Source organism: Somniosus microcephalus, chromosome 5 (genome assembly GCF_052327205.1).
Source record: "Somniosus microcephalus isolate GS21.2 chromosome 5, FLI_Smic_1.0, whole genome shotgun sequence".
Classification (NCBI taxonomy): domain Eukaryota; kingdom Metazoa; phylum Chordata; class Chondrichthyes; order Squaliformes; family Somniosidae; genus Somniosus; species Somniosus microcephalus.
This window is the reverse complement of record NC_140991.1, coordinates 14,011,654-14,030,140: the sequence shown is the minus strand read 5'-3', so window position 1 is coordinate 14,030,140 and position 18,487 is coordinate 14,011,654. Positions and strand designations below refer to the sequence as shown.

Sequence of the window (18,487 nt, the reverse complement as noted above, 5' to 3'; positions counted from 1 at the left end):
TATTCCTTGATACACTTACCGAATAAAGCTCTTATCAATCTCAGTCTTGAAAATTTCAATTAACTCAGCATCCACAGCCTTTTGCAGAGTGACTTCCAGATTCCCACTACATTTTGTGTGAAAAAGTGCTTCCTGATTTCACTCCTAAATGGCCTAGCTGTAATTTTAAGATTAAGCCCCCTTGTTCTGGATTCCCCCACCAGAGGAAATAGCTTCTTTGTATCTATCCTATCAAAACCCTTTATCATTTTAAATATCTCAATTAGACAAGCTTAATTATCTGGGTCCATATTCTGTAGAGGAGTGAAGACTCGAGGGCAATTTGATTGAGATCTATAAAATAATGAAGTACTAGATTGTGTTCACATTGACAAATTATTTCAATTAAATAGTTGGGTGGAGGCGGGGGAACCAGGGGTCACATTTAAAAGTTACACAATGGTAGAGCTAGATTAGATATTAGGCGATTCTTTTCTCAGAGAGTAGTAGACCTATGGAACAAATTGCCAGCTTGCACATTGAATGCTGATTCGCTGTATACCTTCAAAAGAGAGCTTGACTGTTTCCTGGCTGGGGCAGAGATCATAGGTGCCAAGTAATGTAAGTCATGGTCAGTACAATCTCCTGGACTAGTTTCAATCGCTTGGCAGGGCCGGAGAAGAATTTTCTAGTTAGCCTAATTAGCCTTGGGTTTATATCTGTTTTGTTTGCCTCTCGTAGGAGATTCCATGGCTTCTGGTGGGTAGGGATTGTCTTAATCGTGATGCATAAGGCATCACAAGTGTATGGGACAGGCTAGATGAACCACTGCTCCTTTCCTGTCTGACATTTTTGTATGTTTGAAAACAGCTCAATTGCCTTTCAAATTGAGCCTTTCTTCCTTTTAGCCTACCAAGGATGTGGGTAGTCACTTACCCACTCTGGTACCGGCAGGAACTTTCCTACTCGGCGAGTGGCCTCCAGGTCATGTGAATTTACTCCAATTCCTGCTGACTTCCCGCCCGGAATGGATCAGAAGTCAGCTGGTGACATTTAAACGAGGCCCTGGTGTTAAAACACCCTGGGCTTTTTTTTTCCCCCTGAGTGGGTGAGTTTTGAACTTACATCAAAACTCACCCTGGAAAGTGGCCCCCAGTTAAAATAGGGGTCCAAGATATTCTTGTTCATTCCAAACAATCCTGTAGACAGAGAATATTAACTAGTCAGTACATACTATATAGAAACAATCAGCATTCATTTAGTGTCTTTCATGACCTCAGGAGTGTGTCACAGTTAATGAAGTCCTTCTGAAGTTACTGTTGTAACATAGGGAAGCATGGCAGTCAATTTGTGCACAGCAAGGTCCCACAAACAGCAGAGAGTTAAGTGATCAGATAATCTGTTTTATTGATATTGGTTGAGGGATAAATGTTGATCAGAACACAGGGGAAATTACACTTCTTTGAATAGTGTCATTAGATCTTTTACATTCACCTAAATGAGCAGACGGGGGTCTTAGTTTATTATATAATATGAAAAATGGCACTTCCAACAGTACAGCACTCCCTCAGCACTGCACTGAAGTTTCAGCCTAGAGCCAAGTCTCTGGATTGTGGCTTGAACCCACAACCTTCTAACTGAGAGGCAAGAGTACTACCACTGAGCCAAAGCTCTGAAGTAAAACGTGCGTGCTTTGGATGAGGTTTTAAAGCTGTAGTTCACGCTAAATTGTTGCACTGATATTTATAGCGTGCCTAAGCTCCAGTGTCATTGGTCCTGCAATAGTTTCTCATGTTGTCTAGCTGTAAATTCAGTGGGAGATTGACTTGAATCTCAGAGAAACAGCTCAAATGGTCATTTTAACCCGTTTCCAATGTTTCTACAGAGGTTCTGCCAATCTGCTGCTCGAGAAGTCCCGCAAAAGTTCCAGGCAGTTGCTTAGGATGTCAAACTATCATCCACCCATACTGACAGCAATGCCCTGTGCCATTAGGAAGCTCTTAAACTCCAAAATGTTTGGAAAGAGAACTGAAGTGTCTTTCAAGTAGACTTTTCTCTGTCTAGGACTTAGTGGGCTCAGTAGGACCGACTGGAAAAGTCTCACTGAATGAGGCTGAATTTCCTCTGCTTGAGCTCTAAAAATGTTTATTTCTCAGATGCAAAACAGAGGAAAATGGAGCAGCTGTGATGGCAAATCTCTGCTCCCTTGCACTTCAGGGTATTTCTGAAGGACTACCCAAAGAGGGCATATTGTTTTCACTGAAACAGAGGAAAGAAAAAGAAAAACTTTTGCGGGGCTTCTCGAGCAGCAGATTGGCAGAACCTCTGTAGAAACATTGGAAACGGGTTAAAATGACCATTTGAGCTGTTTCTTTGAGATTCAAGTCAATCTCCCACTGAATTTACAGCTAGACAACATGAGAAACTATTGCAGGACCAATGACAGGCTATGTTACTTTCATATCAATTGGATAACAACATCATGGGCCCAAAATTCTGATCGGCCCATTCTGCCAATGGAAGTGTGGTGGAAAGTGCCATAAGACCGCTCGAGTGATACGGTCTAGACCCCGTCCCAAATTATGGGAAAGAACTCTTTTGTGTACTTGGGGCGGGTGCATCGTGCCAGTAAGAGTGCGTAAATGGTGCCCACCGTAATCCGCAAACATCAGTGTCAGAACATCACACCACTCCAGTAGGGGAAAGGAGGCTCAGGAAGGGAACGGTAAAAAGGTGATTAAAAAAAAAATCTTCAGTTCCCAATGGAAGCATTGGGGCATTTTTTGGTTGTAATCGATCCCCTCCAGAATCGATTACTTTTAGCTGGAAGAGTTCCGGGCCCTTTTCTGGGGCCAGCTTTCAGTTTTTGAAGGGTATACTGGGCAGAATTCCCACAGAAGCCTAGAAACATCCTCAAGGCACACAAACCATTGAATGGGCAGACGGAATATTTATCTGTCCCCCATGTCAGAATTTCTCATGAGGGTGCAATTGGCCAAAAGTCTCAGAAGAACTGGGTTCTGCCGCATTTTCTGGCCTCCTGACCAAGAATCCAACCCACTTAATAATCAGAAATTCAAAGCCTATGAGCTGAAATTGCTTCCAGCTTAATGCTTGTAAAACCAAAGCAATCCTCATGCGCTCCTACCAGAACCTACCTGCTCTGGTCTCAACCCCTCTAATGTTTAAGAATTTTCACAATACTTAACGAAGTAAAAAAAAGTTTACACTTTGAGAGCTATAAATAATTAGTAATTGTTTTCATTCTCCACCAATTCTGTTGACAGCGACATACTTTGGACTAGCTTTTCTGATCGTAATGCCCATATTCATTTTGATGGGTTACTCTTGGTGTTTGGTTGCAAAACTTAGGGTAATATGTCTTGGAGGAGATTTTAAACCTATAATTCAATCTCTAGCGTTGTACTGACATTTGTAAAGTGCCCGAGCTTCTGTCTCACTGTCTATGGTATCAAATCAATATTTATTCCCTCTGTGACATAGGTCCCTGTACCACTGGGACGTCCATAACATATTTGGAAACAATTGTCTTTTTCCTGTCTAGAACTTACTTCCCTCATAAGGATCATTTTGAACATTTTCTGTTGAAAGAGAACAAAAGTGCTTAATTTCAGCCTTTGTATTGTGGAAGATTCACCTGGAGATTTTGGATGCTCTACTCACCATCTTGGGCACTGTGTTAATTAGTGGTAATGTGTGAACTAAATGTGATATTATGACTTTCCATGCCTTAAGAAGGGATTGCAAGGATAATAATTTGAAGATGCAAGGGGAACCTGCCCCAGTTGTAAATTCATATTGGTACCTGGAAGTTTTATGAATGACAATTTTAGCTTGGGCAATCCTTCAGGATTGCTGTGAGAAGGGTGAGTGGCAATTCAGTACTTCTCTTCTTTCTTTAATGACAGTATAGTTCCATTGCAGATTACATTTCTGGAATATAAGTTGTATTTCAAAATAGTTCATCTTTATGGTTCAGGCTACTGGGCAAGCAACAGTATGCTTCCTCTAGCCTACATGAGCTGTGAAGATTTGTAGCTCCAGTGCTCCAATGGATAGGGTGGTTTTGGCTGGATAAGCACCAAGGAGCTTATCAGTGTTCTGTGCTGGTAGGCTGTGCAGTTTTACTAGTTAAACCCCAGTAATAGCCCTGATGACACTTAGGGGTTCACTAGGCTTTGGCTCTTGAGATTAAACTAAGTGGGAGAGAGTATGCTATCCATATGGGTAAGCAGAAACTCTACCTGTGTGGATCTTCAGGTAGTTTGGTTTGGAGACTCTTATGCATAATGATAGGTTTCATAACTGAAATTCTGGGTGTCCCGTTCCATTGGTGAAAATATGGTGGAGTGAAATCCCCATCCATCCAACCACAGAGGCATAGAACCTATTCCAAATTGCAGGGATGGAGTCATTTGCATGGTCAGGAAAGGCCGCTTCAGCAGCGCCTACCCTAATCCACTTTTGCAAGGTGGTGTGGCCTAGAACGGCTCTGACGTGCCCCGAAGCCCTTGCAGACTATAAAAGAAAATGATAACAGAGCAACAGGCTTCTTCTTTGAAAGGAGCCATTTTGTCTTCAGACAGCAGGTAATCATCGATCCATGCTGGGATCAAAGCTTTCAAAAGACCGCAACAGGGCTTATGCCAGCTCTGAGTTGGCAATAGTTGCACTGAATTCTGAGGGCACATCCCAGATACACCCTCTTCACATAGGGTGGAAGATCCGGCCACACCTCCGCCGCCCCCCCCCCCTCCGTAATCCTGGAAAATGGCAAGACAGGGGAAGCAGAGCAGAACCGGGTTCGACCCCAAAATTATGGCCACAGGCAAGTGAACTTTTACCTGGTCTCCCGCTTAGGCTTGACCAGAATTCCAGTCCCTAAAAAGCTGGTGCATAATATAAAAGGAAATAGTAAGAGTTTTTATAAGCATATAAAAAGTAAAAGAATGGTGAAAGAGAGGTGTTGACCTCTCAAGGATGAAGGGGAAGGCAGTCTAATTGTAGAGGATGAAGATTTTACAAATAATGGTGGAACTGAAAATGTAGATGTACTAGAAGAGGAAATGAAACAATTATTAGAGATTACAGTAGAAAAATAATTGTTTCTAAAGACCATGAGCAGGACACAAGGTGGATAAGTAATCAGGCTTTGATTGCATGCAGTGTAGGCTCTTGAAAGAAGTCAGAGAGGAGGTAGCAGAGGCCTGGCCACTATTTTTCAGTCCTCCTTAAATGTCCAAATTGTGGCTTTGGACTGGGGTGTAGCCAACATACACCCTTGTTCAGAAAGGGAGAGAAGGATAATTGAGAAACTAGACCAGTTAGTCTAATGTCAGTTTTAGGCAAACTCTTAGAATCATAACTTCAGATAAAATGAATGAGCGTTTAGAAATGCATGGATTAATCAAGGGCAGCCAGCATAGATTTATTCAAGGCAAGTTTTTGATTGTACTTAATTTAATGGTTGACAATCAAAATGACATGTGCTTCCAATATTTTTTGGCTGATTTTTGCAAGGTATATTCGATAATGATAATGAGAGCCACAGATAAATGGCCAATCAAGGCACATGTGTAATAACGCCTATCTCACACTTCTGAAGCAACTAATGAACAGTGTAGCTAGTATGAATGTTGAAATCAATAGTTAACTTCATGTGGAGTATGGAAAGCTGAAACATTTACAAATTCTGCACCAAATGTTTGTAAAGCCTGAATAATGACGAAGGGGGAGAAATTAATTATAGCCCAGGAATGGGCGGTAACTTTTGAAAAGTTTGAGAATTAGCTAATGCTTCAGACTGCACGCAAAATTCAGTCTCATTGCACAAAGAAAGGATTGGAGTACTAAATCAAACGCTAATGGCCTAGCTCAGCGGCATTAAACTCAAAGCGCTGGCCAATATCAGGTGCAGTCGAATCACAAGTCATCATTGCCACAGGCTGTTTCCAGTTCTTAGAGGGGACGTTCATTGATGCTGCAGAACCTCATTCTCATCATTTCTGGCTGTGCAGTTGTCTCAGTCAGCAGCAGCAGGTCAAGGAGAAGGAGCTGCTGAACGACTCAAGCAACCATAATGATGGCAGATCCATGCCCCAGGGAGAGAGCCCGCAGATTCTATGACCATGCATTGGAGGCATTGGTGTTCGCAGTGGAGTTTGCACATTCTCCCCGTGTCTGCGTGGGTTTCCTCCGGGTGCTCCGGTTTCCTCCCACAGTCCAAAGATGTGCAGGTTAGGTTGATTTGGCTATGATAAATTGACCCTTAGTGTTAGGGGATTAAATACATGGGGTTACGGGGATAGGGTGGGATATGCGTCGGTGCAGGCTCGATGGGCCGAAATGGCCTCTATCTGCACTGTGGGGATTCTGCGATTCTGCGATTCTGCGATTCTGCGAAAGACGGAGGGCAGTGCTCTACCCGGCAAGTGGCAGGAGGCCCTCGCCACAAGTCTTCCGCACCATGTGGAGGGAGGTAGCCCAGTATGTCTCAGGCAGCACTGTGGTCCCCAGGACCCACAGTGCAGGAAGAAATTTAACGACCTTACTCGGGTGGTCAGGGTGAGTCAATTCTTCAACAAATGCTACATACCACCATGTGAACCACAGTCTGCACACACTGCCCAAAGCACCATTTCCCCAACACTCACCCATCGACAATCTCTACCTACCAACACTCACACCCACATCTCACACCTTGCACACAATGACAGCTATTCAACTATGGCAGGCACATCACCCAAACACATTGCTCCACTTTCCATTCTCTTGCAGAACAAGGTGGCTCACAACAGGACGGAGCAGGAGTGCACAGATGGAGGAACAAGCCGACATCCAACCACTGTCTGAGCTAGAGACTCGAGTGCTGTAGATTATTGGGCGCCAGATGGTGGTCGCCGTGGCCACTGGCGACATTGACCCCCTTGGGGACAACAACATTATGTTCATCCCTACTCCTTCTTCTCACATCCCACTTCCCCCTCACCTCACAAGCCTTTCACACTTTCCAGCTAATTATGCTGCATGCATGCATTTCTCCCTTCCTGCCTCCTCCCCTCACCTTAACCCGAATTTTGTGCCTTTATGCTTTCAGATAATGAGTAATCACCTGAGCAGCCTGTCCCTGATTATACCATTGAGAGCGAGGCGGGAGAAGAGGAGGAAGAAGAAGACACCGCGTCACTGCATGTCTCACCTGCAGGCACCAGCTCAGATACTGGCACTATACGTTCTTTAGAGGCTAGTATAGTAGCGAAATCTGCACAGGACGAGCCGGCTGCAGCAAGGCCAGGGGGAAAGGGTAGCTCAGGAGCCAGCTCCCCGGAGGGCGAGTTCACGTGCAAGCTCTGCTGCACAGGACGCAGATGAGGACCTCGATGGGGAGGCCTTTAGAAGAAGTGTGCCTGAGGGTCCCTTGGCAATGGTAAGGAGCATGGAGGAGTCCAACTCCAACATTGTACAGAGTTCTGCGCACACCATGGAGCCCATCGTCTTAGTGCAGTAATGCAGTCTATGCTTGGTGGCATTCAATCTCAGACTCCTCTCATGCAGTCTCAGCTTGATGTTAGGCAAGCTCTGACTGCTGCCATCGTGGCTGGGTCTACCACTGTCGACCGGGGCTTCCATGGTGTCGCAGCAATCTGTGTTGCAACAGATTGCTAGGGATGCTGAGGTGCTACCCCGGGAAAGTGGCAGTGAGTCAGTGGAGCAGGAAGCTGCTGTCCTCTCTCAGCATTCCTGCTCCCACCACTGGCACTCCGCCATTGTCCTTGTCGCTGCCTGTCATCCAGCCAGACCAGACTGCTGCCGCCCATGCTGAGGTGGTGCAGTCTACAGCTGGGTCTTCCAAGCCCAGAGCTGGTCAAGGGTGTCCTGCAAGGCCATTTGAAGTCTCCCGCACGGACATTCAGCAGCTTCCCACCAGCCGTGCTGCAGGCATTGGGCCAACACTTCATTGGAGTACTAGAGTAGACAAAGGCACAGTAACAAGAGGCACTAAGGGATTGCACAAGGGTGAATAGGTAATATTGTTGATGTAAATATGTGTTCACTGGTTATTAATAAACTTATTACTTCAGTTTGGATTATTTTGTGGTGTCTCTCATTACAGCTTTGCGCTGTGATATGGCCTGTGACAAGGATGGAATGATGGGGATGTGGTGAGCAGTGGGGATCTGGGGTTTCATTTATTGGAACCGCAGTCTGATGAGGCGGTCACGGACCGCCCTTCCGGGAGGGAGGCCAATTCAGTGGCTGCCTCCTCCCTCGTTCCTGTTCCTCCTCCTCCTTGTCTTAATCTTCCTCCTCATCCTTCTCCTCCTCCTCCTCTCCCTCTTCCTCCTCCTGAGGTGGTCTCACAATCCCTCGTGGCAAGGGCTGAGCCCTCATGGTGGCCAAGTTGTGTAGCATGCAGCAGACTATGACAAAATGGGACACCCGCTCCGCCAAGTACTGGAGGGCTCCTCCCGAGCGGTCAAGGCAGCGGAACCATTGCTTGAGCACCACGATGGTCTGCTCGATGATGTTCCTGGTGGCAGTCTGGTTCTCATATGAGTGCTGGGCAGGAGTGTTGGGGTTGCGGAGGGGAGTCATGAGCTAGGTGCAGAGCGGATAACTCTTGTCTCTGACTAGCCAGCCGCAAGCTTGATGTGGTGGCTGGAAGAGCGCTGGCACACCGGCCTGGCGCAGGATAAAGGCATTGTGGCTGCTGTCAGGATAGCGGGCATTCACATTGAGGATTCGCTGTCTGTGGTCGCACACCAACTGCACATTAAGTGAGTGGCAGCCTTTGTGGTTACAGAAGATCTCAGGATTGTTATGTGGTGCCCGCAAAGCCACGTGGGTGCAGTCAATGATGCCCTGCACCATGGGGAAGCCCGCTATCCTGGCAAAGCCACATGCACTTTGGTCTTGCTTCTCTCTAGTGATGGGGAATAAATGTAGTCTCTTCTCCTACTGTAGAGAGCCTCTGTGACCTCCGGATGCAGTGATGGACGGCGAACTGAGAGATATTAGCTGTGTTTCCTGTTGCAGGCTAGAAGGATCTGCTGGCGTAGAAATTGAGGGCGACGGTGACCTTGACTGCCACTGAGAGAGCCGTGGTCGCCCTGATCTCAGGCTTGAGATCTGGTTGCAGGAAGTAGCAGAATTCTGTAACCATCTCCTTGTTGAAGTGGAGCCTTCTAATACACTGCTCCTCGCTTAATTGGAGGTGGGGAAGTGCTCTCAGAATACCCTCGGAGGGTAAGGCCCCCTGTTGAGAGCCCTCATGGCCTTTCTCCTCTCTCTGGCCACATGTTCCAATCTTTCTTGCTGCCTCTGCTCCCTCCGCTGTAGATCCTGTAGGGCGAGGTTGACTGCTAGTACAGCCCCCATTAATGTAACCAAGTGTAACACTTTGATATGTTGTGAGAATAAATGTAACTAATTGATAGTAGCCACAACACTCCTGATACTAAACAACCTTTAAATGACTGAATGAAACTGTTGCACAATGTCAAACTGACAAGGAAGCAGTCAGCACTAACATGACAGCTGCGACTTATTACTCATGATCCCCTTAAGTAGTGCCCCTGAAGCCGGCATCTGACTGTTTGATTCCTCCTTTCCCTGTCGCTGTTGGGGCGAGGGCTAAGGCGGGGGGCGACAATTAATTTTGCAGATCGGGCACCATTGAGCGTTGCACGCTCACTGATGTCACGATCTGCCTGGCACTGAGGTCCCCGGTGGTAACTCATAGCAGCAGCACTACGGGGGATGGGGGGGCTGGATTTGGCATGCGTCACTGGATTCGCCGCGCCCTGGTGCTTATGCATCAACGCCCCATTAGCACCCCTGCCAGGCGCTAACTGGAGGCGCTAACCAACTGAATTTTTCCCCCTAAGGCTTGGAGATCCTGGTGAACTTCTTTGAGATGAAGGGTGGTGTAGAATTCCTGTCAGGAGGTGCATTGTGTGGCAATGCAACAGAAGAAGTTCACCAAAGTAAGCCAAGAATCTTACTACAAATTCATGGGTATGAATGTTAAAGTTTTACAACTTATGAATGGATGCGGAAAGTGGTTTAATTACTCAGATATATTAATGAATTATATGAAAGTTTGAAATAAAAACAGAAAATGCTGAAAATACACAGCAGGTCAGGCAGCATCTGTGGATAGAGAAATAGAGTTAACGTTTCAGGTCGATGTCTGTCTCTGTTTCTCTCTCCACAGATGCTGCCTGGCCTGCTGTGTATTTCCAACATTTTCTGTTTTTATTTCAGATTTCCAGCATTTGCAGTATTTTAATTTTGTACGTGAAAGTTTGGCCTGCCTTAATATGGAGATGAAGGTCAGTATAGATCTATATGTAACAATCTTATGATGTAAGTGCAGAAGACAATGTACTTACACAAAACAAGGAAGGTAGAACTAGTGAAACATCATGCTAATGTAAATGGCATTATATATTCCATTATAGCAAATACATGGTACTGAAGAAAGGAATTTACAGGACTGAAATCACTGTATATTGCTTTTGCAGCTTACGCAGGCACAGAACAGAGAGTCAGACGTTTCAAAGATGATGGGTGAGAAACTTTTAACTATGTTAGACTTGCATACTATATTTAAATTGTATATTTATATATTCCTTCTATCTGCACAGTGCAAGAAGAATCAGGTGTGCAGCACCCAGCAGTACAGGAAAATTCAGCAGGATATCAAGCATTGTCATCCATACTTGCAAGCAACAGATGCAGGGTAAAGGGCCGATGTACTAACTGCCCTTCCAGAGTTGGTTCAAGATACACTCCTTTGTGATCCTGCTTTCCAATAGAAGATGCTTGAAGATATGGGTCTTATTGAGTAGACATTTGGTTCCATAGCCACAACAGTGTAAGTGATGCAGGATCAGTTGTTATTTATCATTGCAATAAATCTTTATCTGTCTTCAATCAATGGTGAAATATAAGTGCCTGTGTGTAGAGCTTTAGTTACGTTTTTCATACAGACATGTATGCTAACACAGGTTTGAATGTGTTCAGGGCCACCTTTCCACAGTTTTGCATACATTTCTCTCCATTGGCCTCCAACAATTGTTATTGGTTCTCCTTTATAATTTTTTTTGTCTCTGCTAGGAGGAGTGCAAGATACAGAATAGAAGATTTTCGATGCCACCCACCTGTTTGCTCACCTGAAAAAAGGGCTGCTGGTAGAGGACAATCGAGAAGGGAGGAACCTTGGTCATCCATTGGGCGCACTGTACTCGCACCAGTTTCAGGCGGGAGGCTGTTTAAATATGTAAATCAAGGTCCTACTTGGAGAACCCAATAGTAATTTTGAGGTACAAACCCTTGACCTGTACCACCTAGAAGGACAAGGGCAGTAGGTGCATGGAGACACCACCACCTCCAAGTTCCCCTCAAAGTCATATACCATCCTGACTTGGACCTATATCGCCGTTCCTTCATCATCGCTGGATCAAAATCCTGGAACTCCCTCCTCAGGGATGGGCAATAACTGCTGGCCTTGCCAGCGATGCCCACATCCCAGGAAGGAATTTTTTTTAATGGGTGAAGTGTGCATCATGCGTGCTCTACCCATTTGTTCCAGGTGCTGAGTAGACTAAGCAATTCTACTTAAAGGCATCACTGGTGGCTGCTCCACAAAAAGGCCGCAAACCTTTTATTTTATTTTATTTTCACGGGGCTAGGAGGAGCAGGAGTGTGGGCCACTGCTGGAACGCGCCTCGGGAATCCATCCCCCCAGCCCCTGCACTAGGCCCAACGTGCTGACGGGCTCAGTGCAGAAGCTGACTGATTTCCCACCTTCCCACAAATGGAGAGCTGCAGCTGCACCTGTTTGGCATCTACAGCTCACCTGCTGCATGAAAATGAGGCCCACACCTGGTTCATGTCACCCAATGTTGGCTTTAGGCAGGTGGCGATGCCTTCCGCTGATTTTGTGACCATTTTAGGTGTATGTTTTAAAATGCCCCCCAGTGTAGTGCTAGGAATTAACTTTTCGGCCTTTTTGCAATTTAGCATCAGCTGTGAGCTTCCTTTTCATCTCTGGAGAATTCAAGATTCCCAAATGATGGGAGATGGCGATCCATTCTTCACCATTATTTTGTAAGCTATTAGCATTTTAAATACTGTCATATAACTTTTTAGTCACAGATATATATTTACTTAGACAGCTGAAAATTGTGACAGCTGCACAATTCTGGCAAAGCCTCTGGGGCTTGAACTATTTTAAACATGCTTACTTGTAGGTGCTGCATTCTTATAAACTTTCTTATTTTCCACAACAGTTTTGCTGGATTGATCTGCCTGATAACACAAATCCCACTCTCCAGGTAATTTTCATTCACACAAATGCTCATCTTGTAGTTTTATGTCTTTGCTTCTTTATCTTTCTAAATCACTCAGCGGACAATTTAAACATACAAATATGCTATGTGAGATCACAACCTTGAATGGAATCAGGCTTTGAGGCTATTTGCCCAGTCCAGCGCATTGTGAGAGAGGACCTGACTTGGGATTTTAAATCTGTGTTCATTTGTAGGACTATTTTGTCTAGAAATCGATTATGGCCCTTTTTTAGGCGCTTAGCCAGTGGTGTGCAAACTGTACGCATCCCAACCTGAGTTCGGCACGAAATTGAGCCTCGAGAATAATTAACATTATCTGGGCAAGCTTCTTGTGCCTATCATGCCTCCAGCTCACCCATTTTAAAAAGCTGAATTTTGGACCAGTTACCTTGCTCGAAGGTAAGTCTGGAGTAAGGGTGGAGCGGGCACAGTGGATGGTAACTATCAGAATACTGGATACAGTAACTGCTGAAGAATCCGGAGCAGAGCAGGCCCAGCTCCTGCTCCACTCTGCAATATCCAGTTTCCCAGGGGGCTTAAAACAGGCGTTACGCCCCTCATTTACATATGTAAGGGTCCTAATGCCTGTTTTAGGCGGCCACCAGGGCGCCTGAAAAATGGCCCGACCCAATAGCGGGTTGGACATCTTTCAGGTATCATTTTGATGTGGCACATTGGTCTCCGAAATTGGCTCTTGTTGGCCCTGTATCATGCCCGTAAAATGGGGGCAACAAGATCCAATTTCTATGTTTTTATGTCAGAGGCTTTTACGGCGCAAAAGTGGAATGAACTCTAGAGATCCAAACAGAACATTGGCACTCATAAATATTGGTGTCAACAACTTCTTGCGTTTCAGTGTGCTTTAAAAGTTGGAGAAGTAGACATTAAGCGAAAAGTAGACAAACCTAAAGAGGGAGACTGAAGGTTTTTAGATGGCTTTTGAAGGCAGAGAAAGGTGACAAAGCAAAGGAGTTTGAGTAAGGAGCTTCAGAGAGCATAACATAAATGCTGAAAGATCGGCTCCAATTATGCAGTTGGAGACAAATAGTAACACACCAAACTCTAGCTATAGAAAAATTGGTTTCAGGTACTCACCTCCACCATTGTCAGTGGGGCACATTTCAGAGTCACGATCCATATTTTCCTCCTCCTCTGGCTAATGCTTTACTTAGCTATTGAGGGATTTGACCAAAAGTCTAAGGTGAACAATCCCCGCCACGGTGTCAAACTTAAAGCTTTATGACACATAAGACAATGAGTGATGCAGTCAGACTATTTGTGATGTCATCAAATTAAGTTTGCTTCATTGAATTAAAGATGTTAGTCAAAATAAAAATAAAACCCTTGTGTTACAATAATCTAAATATAGAATGCAGATTTTCCACTTTGGTGGAATCCCATTACATCGTGTTTGTGGCAGAAGTTCCGCAATCCACAATGGATCCCGTCTAATTTTCCAGGGTCAGGGCAATTTGCATAATATGTGTGGATCCCTGCACAGGGAACTCTGCCTGGGAGCTGCCAGATAAGGGCTACGGCAGGCCTGGCTCGTTTGCTGCAGAATAGTGTGGCTTGCGATCCCAGAACTGACAGGCTTTCAAAAGGAAATTGGATAAGTACCTGAAGGAAAAAAAATTGCTGGGCTATGGGGAAAGAGTGGGGGAGTGGGACTAGCTGAAGTGCTCTTGCAGAGAGCCGGCACGGGCTCAACAGGCCAAATGGCCTCCTTCTGTGCTGTAACCATTCTATGATTCTATTCTATGATTATCAGGGCTACCCCCATTTGGCCTGTCTTTTCGAAACAAGAGAGATTCTAACCACTGCCCCTTTACACTCAATGGCTTTACCATTGCCAAATCCCCCACATCCTGGGGGTCACCATTGACCAGAAACTTAACTGGACCAGCCACATAAATACTGTGGCTGCAATAGCAGGTCAGAGGCTTTTTGAAGGCCGCCCCATCTAAGTCCTCATCTGCGTGCTCTGCGGCAGAACTCGTGTGCGACCTCACCCTCCGGGGAGCTGGCACCTGTGCTACCCTTTCCCCCTGGCCTAGCTGCAGCCCATTCGTGCCTGGTGACTCACCACGTGCAGATCCTGCCTCTATACTACCCTCTAAAGTTCACGCCAGGGCAGTGCTGCTGTTCGGGGGGTTTTAGCGTCTTCTCACCATGTGGATCTGGCTAGTTTCTGGATCAGATTGACCCTACTCTTTAGTTTCTTCCCAAGTTTCACGATCTGCCTATACAACAGGGTGCGATCGAGCGTGACTCCTAAATAGGAAGGTTTTTTTGCATGGTTAACTTCTGTGGTGCAAAAGGAGACTTTCAGAGCTTGGTTTGCTTGATAAGTGTTGGGATGAAATGTCAAAGTGACGGTCTTTTGTGGGTTTCGCCGAAGTCACCATCGGTGGAAGTAGGCCTCCATCCTCTGTAAATCACTGATCAGGGTCTCCTCGGTGGCGGGCAGATCCTTGTTTTGAGTGGCCAAGGCAGTGTCATCAGTGCATACGAGCTTATCGGACTCTTTTTCGGATGGATCACTGGTGTAAATGTTGAATAACGTGGGTGCCAGGACAGAACCATGTGATTTTAACTTTCATATTGTCAGAAAGGTGGTGAATTTCTTGAGTGTGTTGAGGATAGTTTTCTGCAACAATATGTCCTAGAACCAACAAGCTGGCAAGCCATATTAGATTTAGTAATGAGTAATGAGCCAGATTTAGTTAACGGCCTAACGGAGCGTGAACATTTATCTAAAACTGGGCAAATCTGTTAATGGGTAATACAAAAATTCCAAAAACTAGCACAGATCCTGACAAATGGGAGAGATACAAGGAACAAGAGGTGACAAAACAGATAAGAGCTACAAAAAGGGAGTATGAAAAAAAACTTGCAAAGGATATCAAAATCAACACAATAAATTTTTACAATTGTGTTAGGAAAAAGGTGGTCAGGAGCAATGTGAGCCCCTTGAAAACTGATAACGGTGATACTGTTAATGAAAATAAGGAAATGGTGGATATGTTGAATAATTTGCCTCAACTACTTCCTGTGGTTGAGGCAAATACCTCAGACGCTTTTAAAAGGAAACTAGACGAGTACATGAAAGAAAAGGGAATAGAAACATATGCTGAAAGACTGAGATGAGGTACATGGAATTGGAGGAGATTCATGTGGAGTATAAACACCAGCACATACTAGTTGGACCGAATGGCCGATGTGGGCGTCACTGGCAAGGATAGCATTTATTGCCCATTCCTAATTGCCCTTGAGAAGGTGGTGGTGAGTAGCCTTCTTGAACCGCTGCAGGTGAAATTCATCCAACACTGCTGTTAGGGAGGGAGTTCCTGGATTTTGACCCAGCGACGATGAAAGAACAGTGATATACTTCCAAGTCAGGATGGTGTGTAACTTGGAGGGGAACTTGCAGGTGATGGTGTTCCGCTGCCATTGTCCTTCTGGGTGGTGAAGGCCGCAGGTTTGGGGGGTGCTTTTTTTTTATTCGTTCATGGGATGTGGGTGTCGCTGGCAAGGCCAGCATTTATTGCTGATCGCTAGTTACCCTTGAGAAGGTGGTGGTGAGCCACATTCATGAACCACTGTAGCCATGGAACGCTGGTGGTAGAGGCAGTGAATGTTTAAGGTGGTGGATGAGGTGCCAATCAAGTGGGCTGCTTTGTCTTGGATGGGTCGAGCTTCTTGAGTGTTGTTGGAGCTGCACTCATCCAGGCAAGTGGAGAGTATTCCATCACACTCCTGACTTGTGCCTTGTAGATGGTGGAAAGGCTTTGGGGAGTCAGGAGGTGAGACAAGCACTGCAGAATCTCCAGCCTCTGACCTGCTCTTGTTGCCACAGTGTTTATGTGGCTGGTCCAGTTAAGTTTCTGGTCAATGGTGACCCCCAAGATATTGATGGCAGGGGATTCGGCAATGGTAATGCCATTGAATGTCAAGGGGCGGTGGTTAGACATTCACTTGTTGGAGATAGTCATTGTCTGGCACTTGTGTGGCATGAATGTTACCTGCCACTTATAAGCCCGAGCCTGAATGTCATCCAGGTTTTGCTGCATGCCGGCATGGACTGCTTCATTATCTGAGGAGTTGCGAATGGCACTGAACACTGTGCAGTCATCAGCGAACATCCGCACTTCTGAACTTATGATGGGGGGAAGATCATTGATGAAACAGCTGAAGATGGTTGGGCCTCAGACACTGCCTTGAGGAACTCCTGCAGCGATGTCCTGGGGCTGTGATGATTGACCTCCAACAACCACAACCATCTTCCTAGTGCTAGGTATGACTCCAGCCAGTGGAGAGTTTTCCCCCCGATTCCCATTGACTTCAGTTTTACTAGGGCTCCTTCATGCCACACTCGGTCAAATGCTGCCTTGATGCAGTCACTCTCACCTCACTTCGGGAATTCAACTCTTTTGTCCATGTTTGGACCAAGGCTGTAATGAGGTCGGGAGCCAAGTGGTGCTGGCGGAACCCAAACTGGGCATCAGTGAGCAGGTTATTGGTGAGTAAGTGCTGCTTGATAGCACTGTCGACGACACCTTTCATCACTTTGCTGATAATTGAGAGTAGACTGATGGGGCGGTAATTGGCCGGATTGGATTTGTCCTGCTTTTTGTGGACAGCACATACCTGGGTAGTTTTCCACATTGTCGGATAGATGCCAATGTTATAGCTGTTATGGAACAGCTTGGTTAGAGGCATGGCCAGTTCTGGAGCACAAGTCTTCAGCCGGGATGTTGTCGGGGCCCACAGCCTTTGCTGTATCCAGTGCGCTCAGCCATTTCTTGATATCATGTGGAGTGAATCGAATTGGCTGAAGACTGGCTTCTGTGGTGGTGGAGACCTCAGGAGGAGGCCGATATGGATCATCCACTCGGCACTTCTGGCTGATGGTTGCAAATGCTTCAGCTTTGTCTTTCGCACTCACGTGCTGGGTTCCACCATCATTGAGGATGGGGATATTCATGGAGCCTCCTCCTCCCGCTGGTTGTTTCATAGTCCACCACATTTCACGACTGGATGTGGCAGGACTGCAGAGCTTTGATCTGATCCGTTGATTGTGGGATCGCTTAGCCCTATCTATAGCATGCTGCTTCCGCATTTTAGCATGCATGTAGTCCTGTGTTGCAGCTTCCCCAGGTTGGCACCGCATTTTTAGGTACGCCTGGTGCTGCTCCTGGCATGCTCTTCTACACTCCTTATTGAACCAGGGTTGGTCCCCTGGCTTGCTGGTAATGGTAGAGTGAGGGATATGCCGGGCCATGAGGTTACAGATTGTGGTGGAATACAATTCTGCTGCTACTGATGACCCACAGCGCCTCATGGATGCCCAGTTTTGAGCAGCTAGATCTATTCTGAATCTATCCCATTTAGCATGGTGGTAGTGCCACACAACACAATATAGTGTGAAGATGGGACTTTGTCTCCACAATGACTGTGCGGTGGTCATTGCTACCAATGTTGTCATGGACAGATGCATCTGCGACAGGTAGATTGGTAAGGATGAGGCCAAGTAGGCTTTTCCTTCATGTTGGTTCTCTCACCACCTGTCGTAGGCCCAGACTGGCAGCTATGTCCTTCAGGACTCAGCCAGCTCTACCAAGCAACTGTTGGTGATGGACATTGAAGTCCCCCACCCAGAGTACATTCTGTGCCCTTGCTACTCTCAGTGCTTCTTCCAAGTGGTGTTCAACATAGAGGAGTTATGGAAGTCAACCTAAGGAAGGACATCCTTACCTGAGGAAGGATATACTTGCCATAGAGGGAATGCAACGAAGGTTTACCAGACTGGTTCCTGGGATGGGGGGATTGTCCTATGAGGAGAGATTGAGTAGACTAGGCCTATATTCTCTAGAGTTTAGAAGAAGGAGAGGTGATCTCATTGAAACATACAAAATTATTAAAGGGCTTGACTGGGTAGATGCAGGGAGGATGTGTCCCCCTAGCTGGGGAGCCTAGCAGCAGGAATCACAGTCTCAGAATAAGGGGTCGGCCATTTAGGACTGAGATAAGGAGAAATGTCTTCACTCAGAGGGTGATGAATCTTTGGAGTTCTCTACCCAAGAGGGCTGTGGAGGCTCAGTCGTTGAGTATATTCAAGACAGAGATCG

The 18,487-nt window shown here is 46.0% G+C and overlaps 1 protein-coding gene and 1 long non-coding RNA gene across 3 annotated transcripts in view; one reads left to right on the top strand and one right to left on the bottom strand.

The window, feature by feature from the left end:
* The window catches only part of LOC147116900 (uncharacterized), a 34,592-nt gene extending 23,271 nt beyond the window's left edge, over positions 1-11,321 (top strand). Inside the window, exons 2-3 of the long non-coding RNA XR_015078329.1 lie at positions 10,527-10,879; positions 11,122-11,321. This is a non-coding gene — a long non-coding RNA (uncharacterized LOC147116900). The remainder of the gene's footprint in view (positions 1-10,526; positions 10,880-11,121) is intronic.
* LOC147116899 (uncharacterized) overlaps positions 1-13,538 on the bottom strand; it is a 247,368-nt gene extending 233,830 nt beyond the window's left edge. The window contains exon 1 of one of the 2 annotated variants that reach the window (XM_085987344.1): positions 13,452-13,538. In XM_085987344.1, the coding sequence (XP_085843470.1) occupies positions 13,452-13,494 (43 nt within the window). In that variant the 5' untranslated portion in view covers positions 13,495-13,538. The remainder of the gene's footprint in view (positions 1-13,451) is intronic. The other variant, XM_085987345.1, reaches the window with a different exon arrangement.
* Between the last annotated feature and the right edge of the window lie 4,949 nt (positions 13,539-18,487).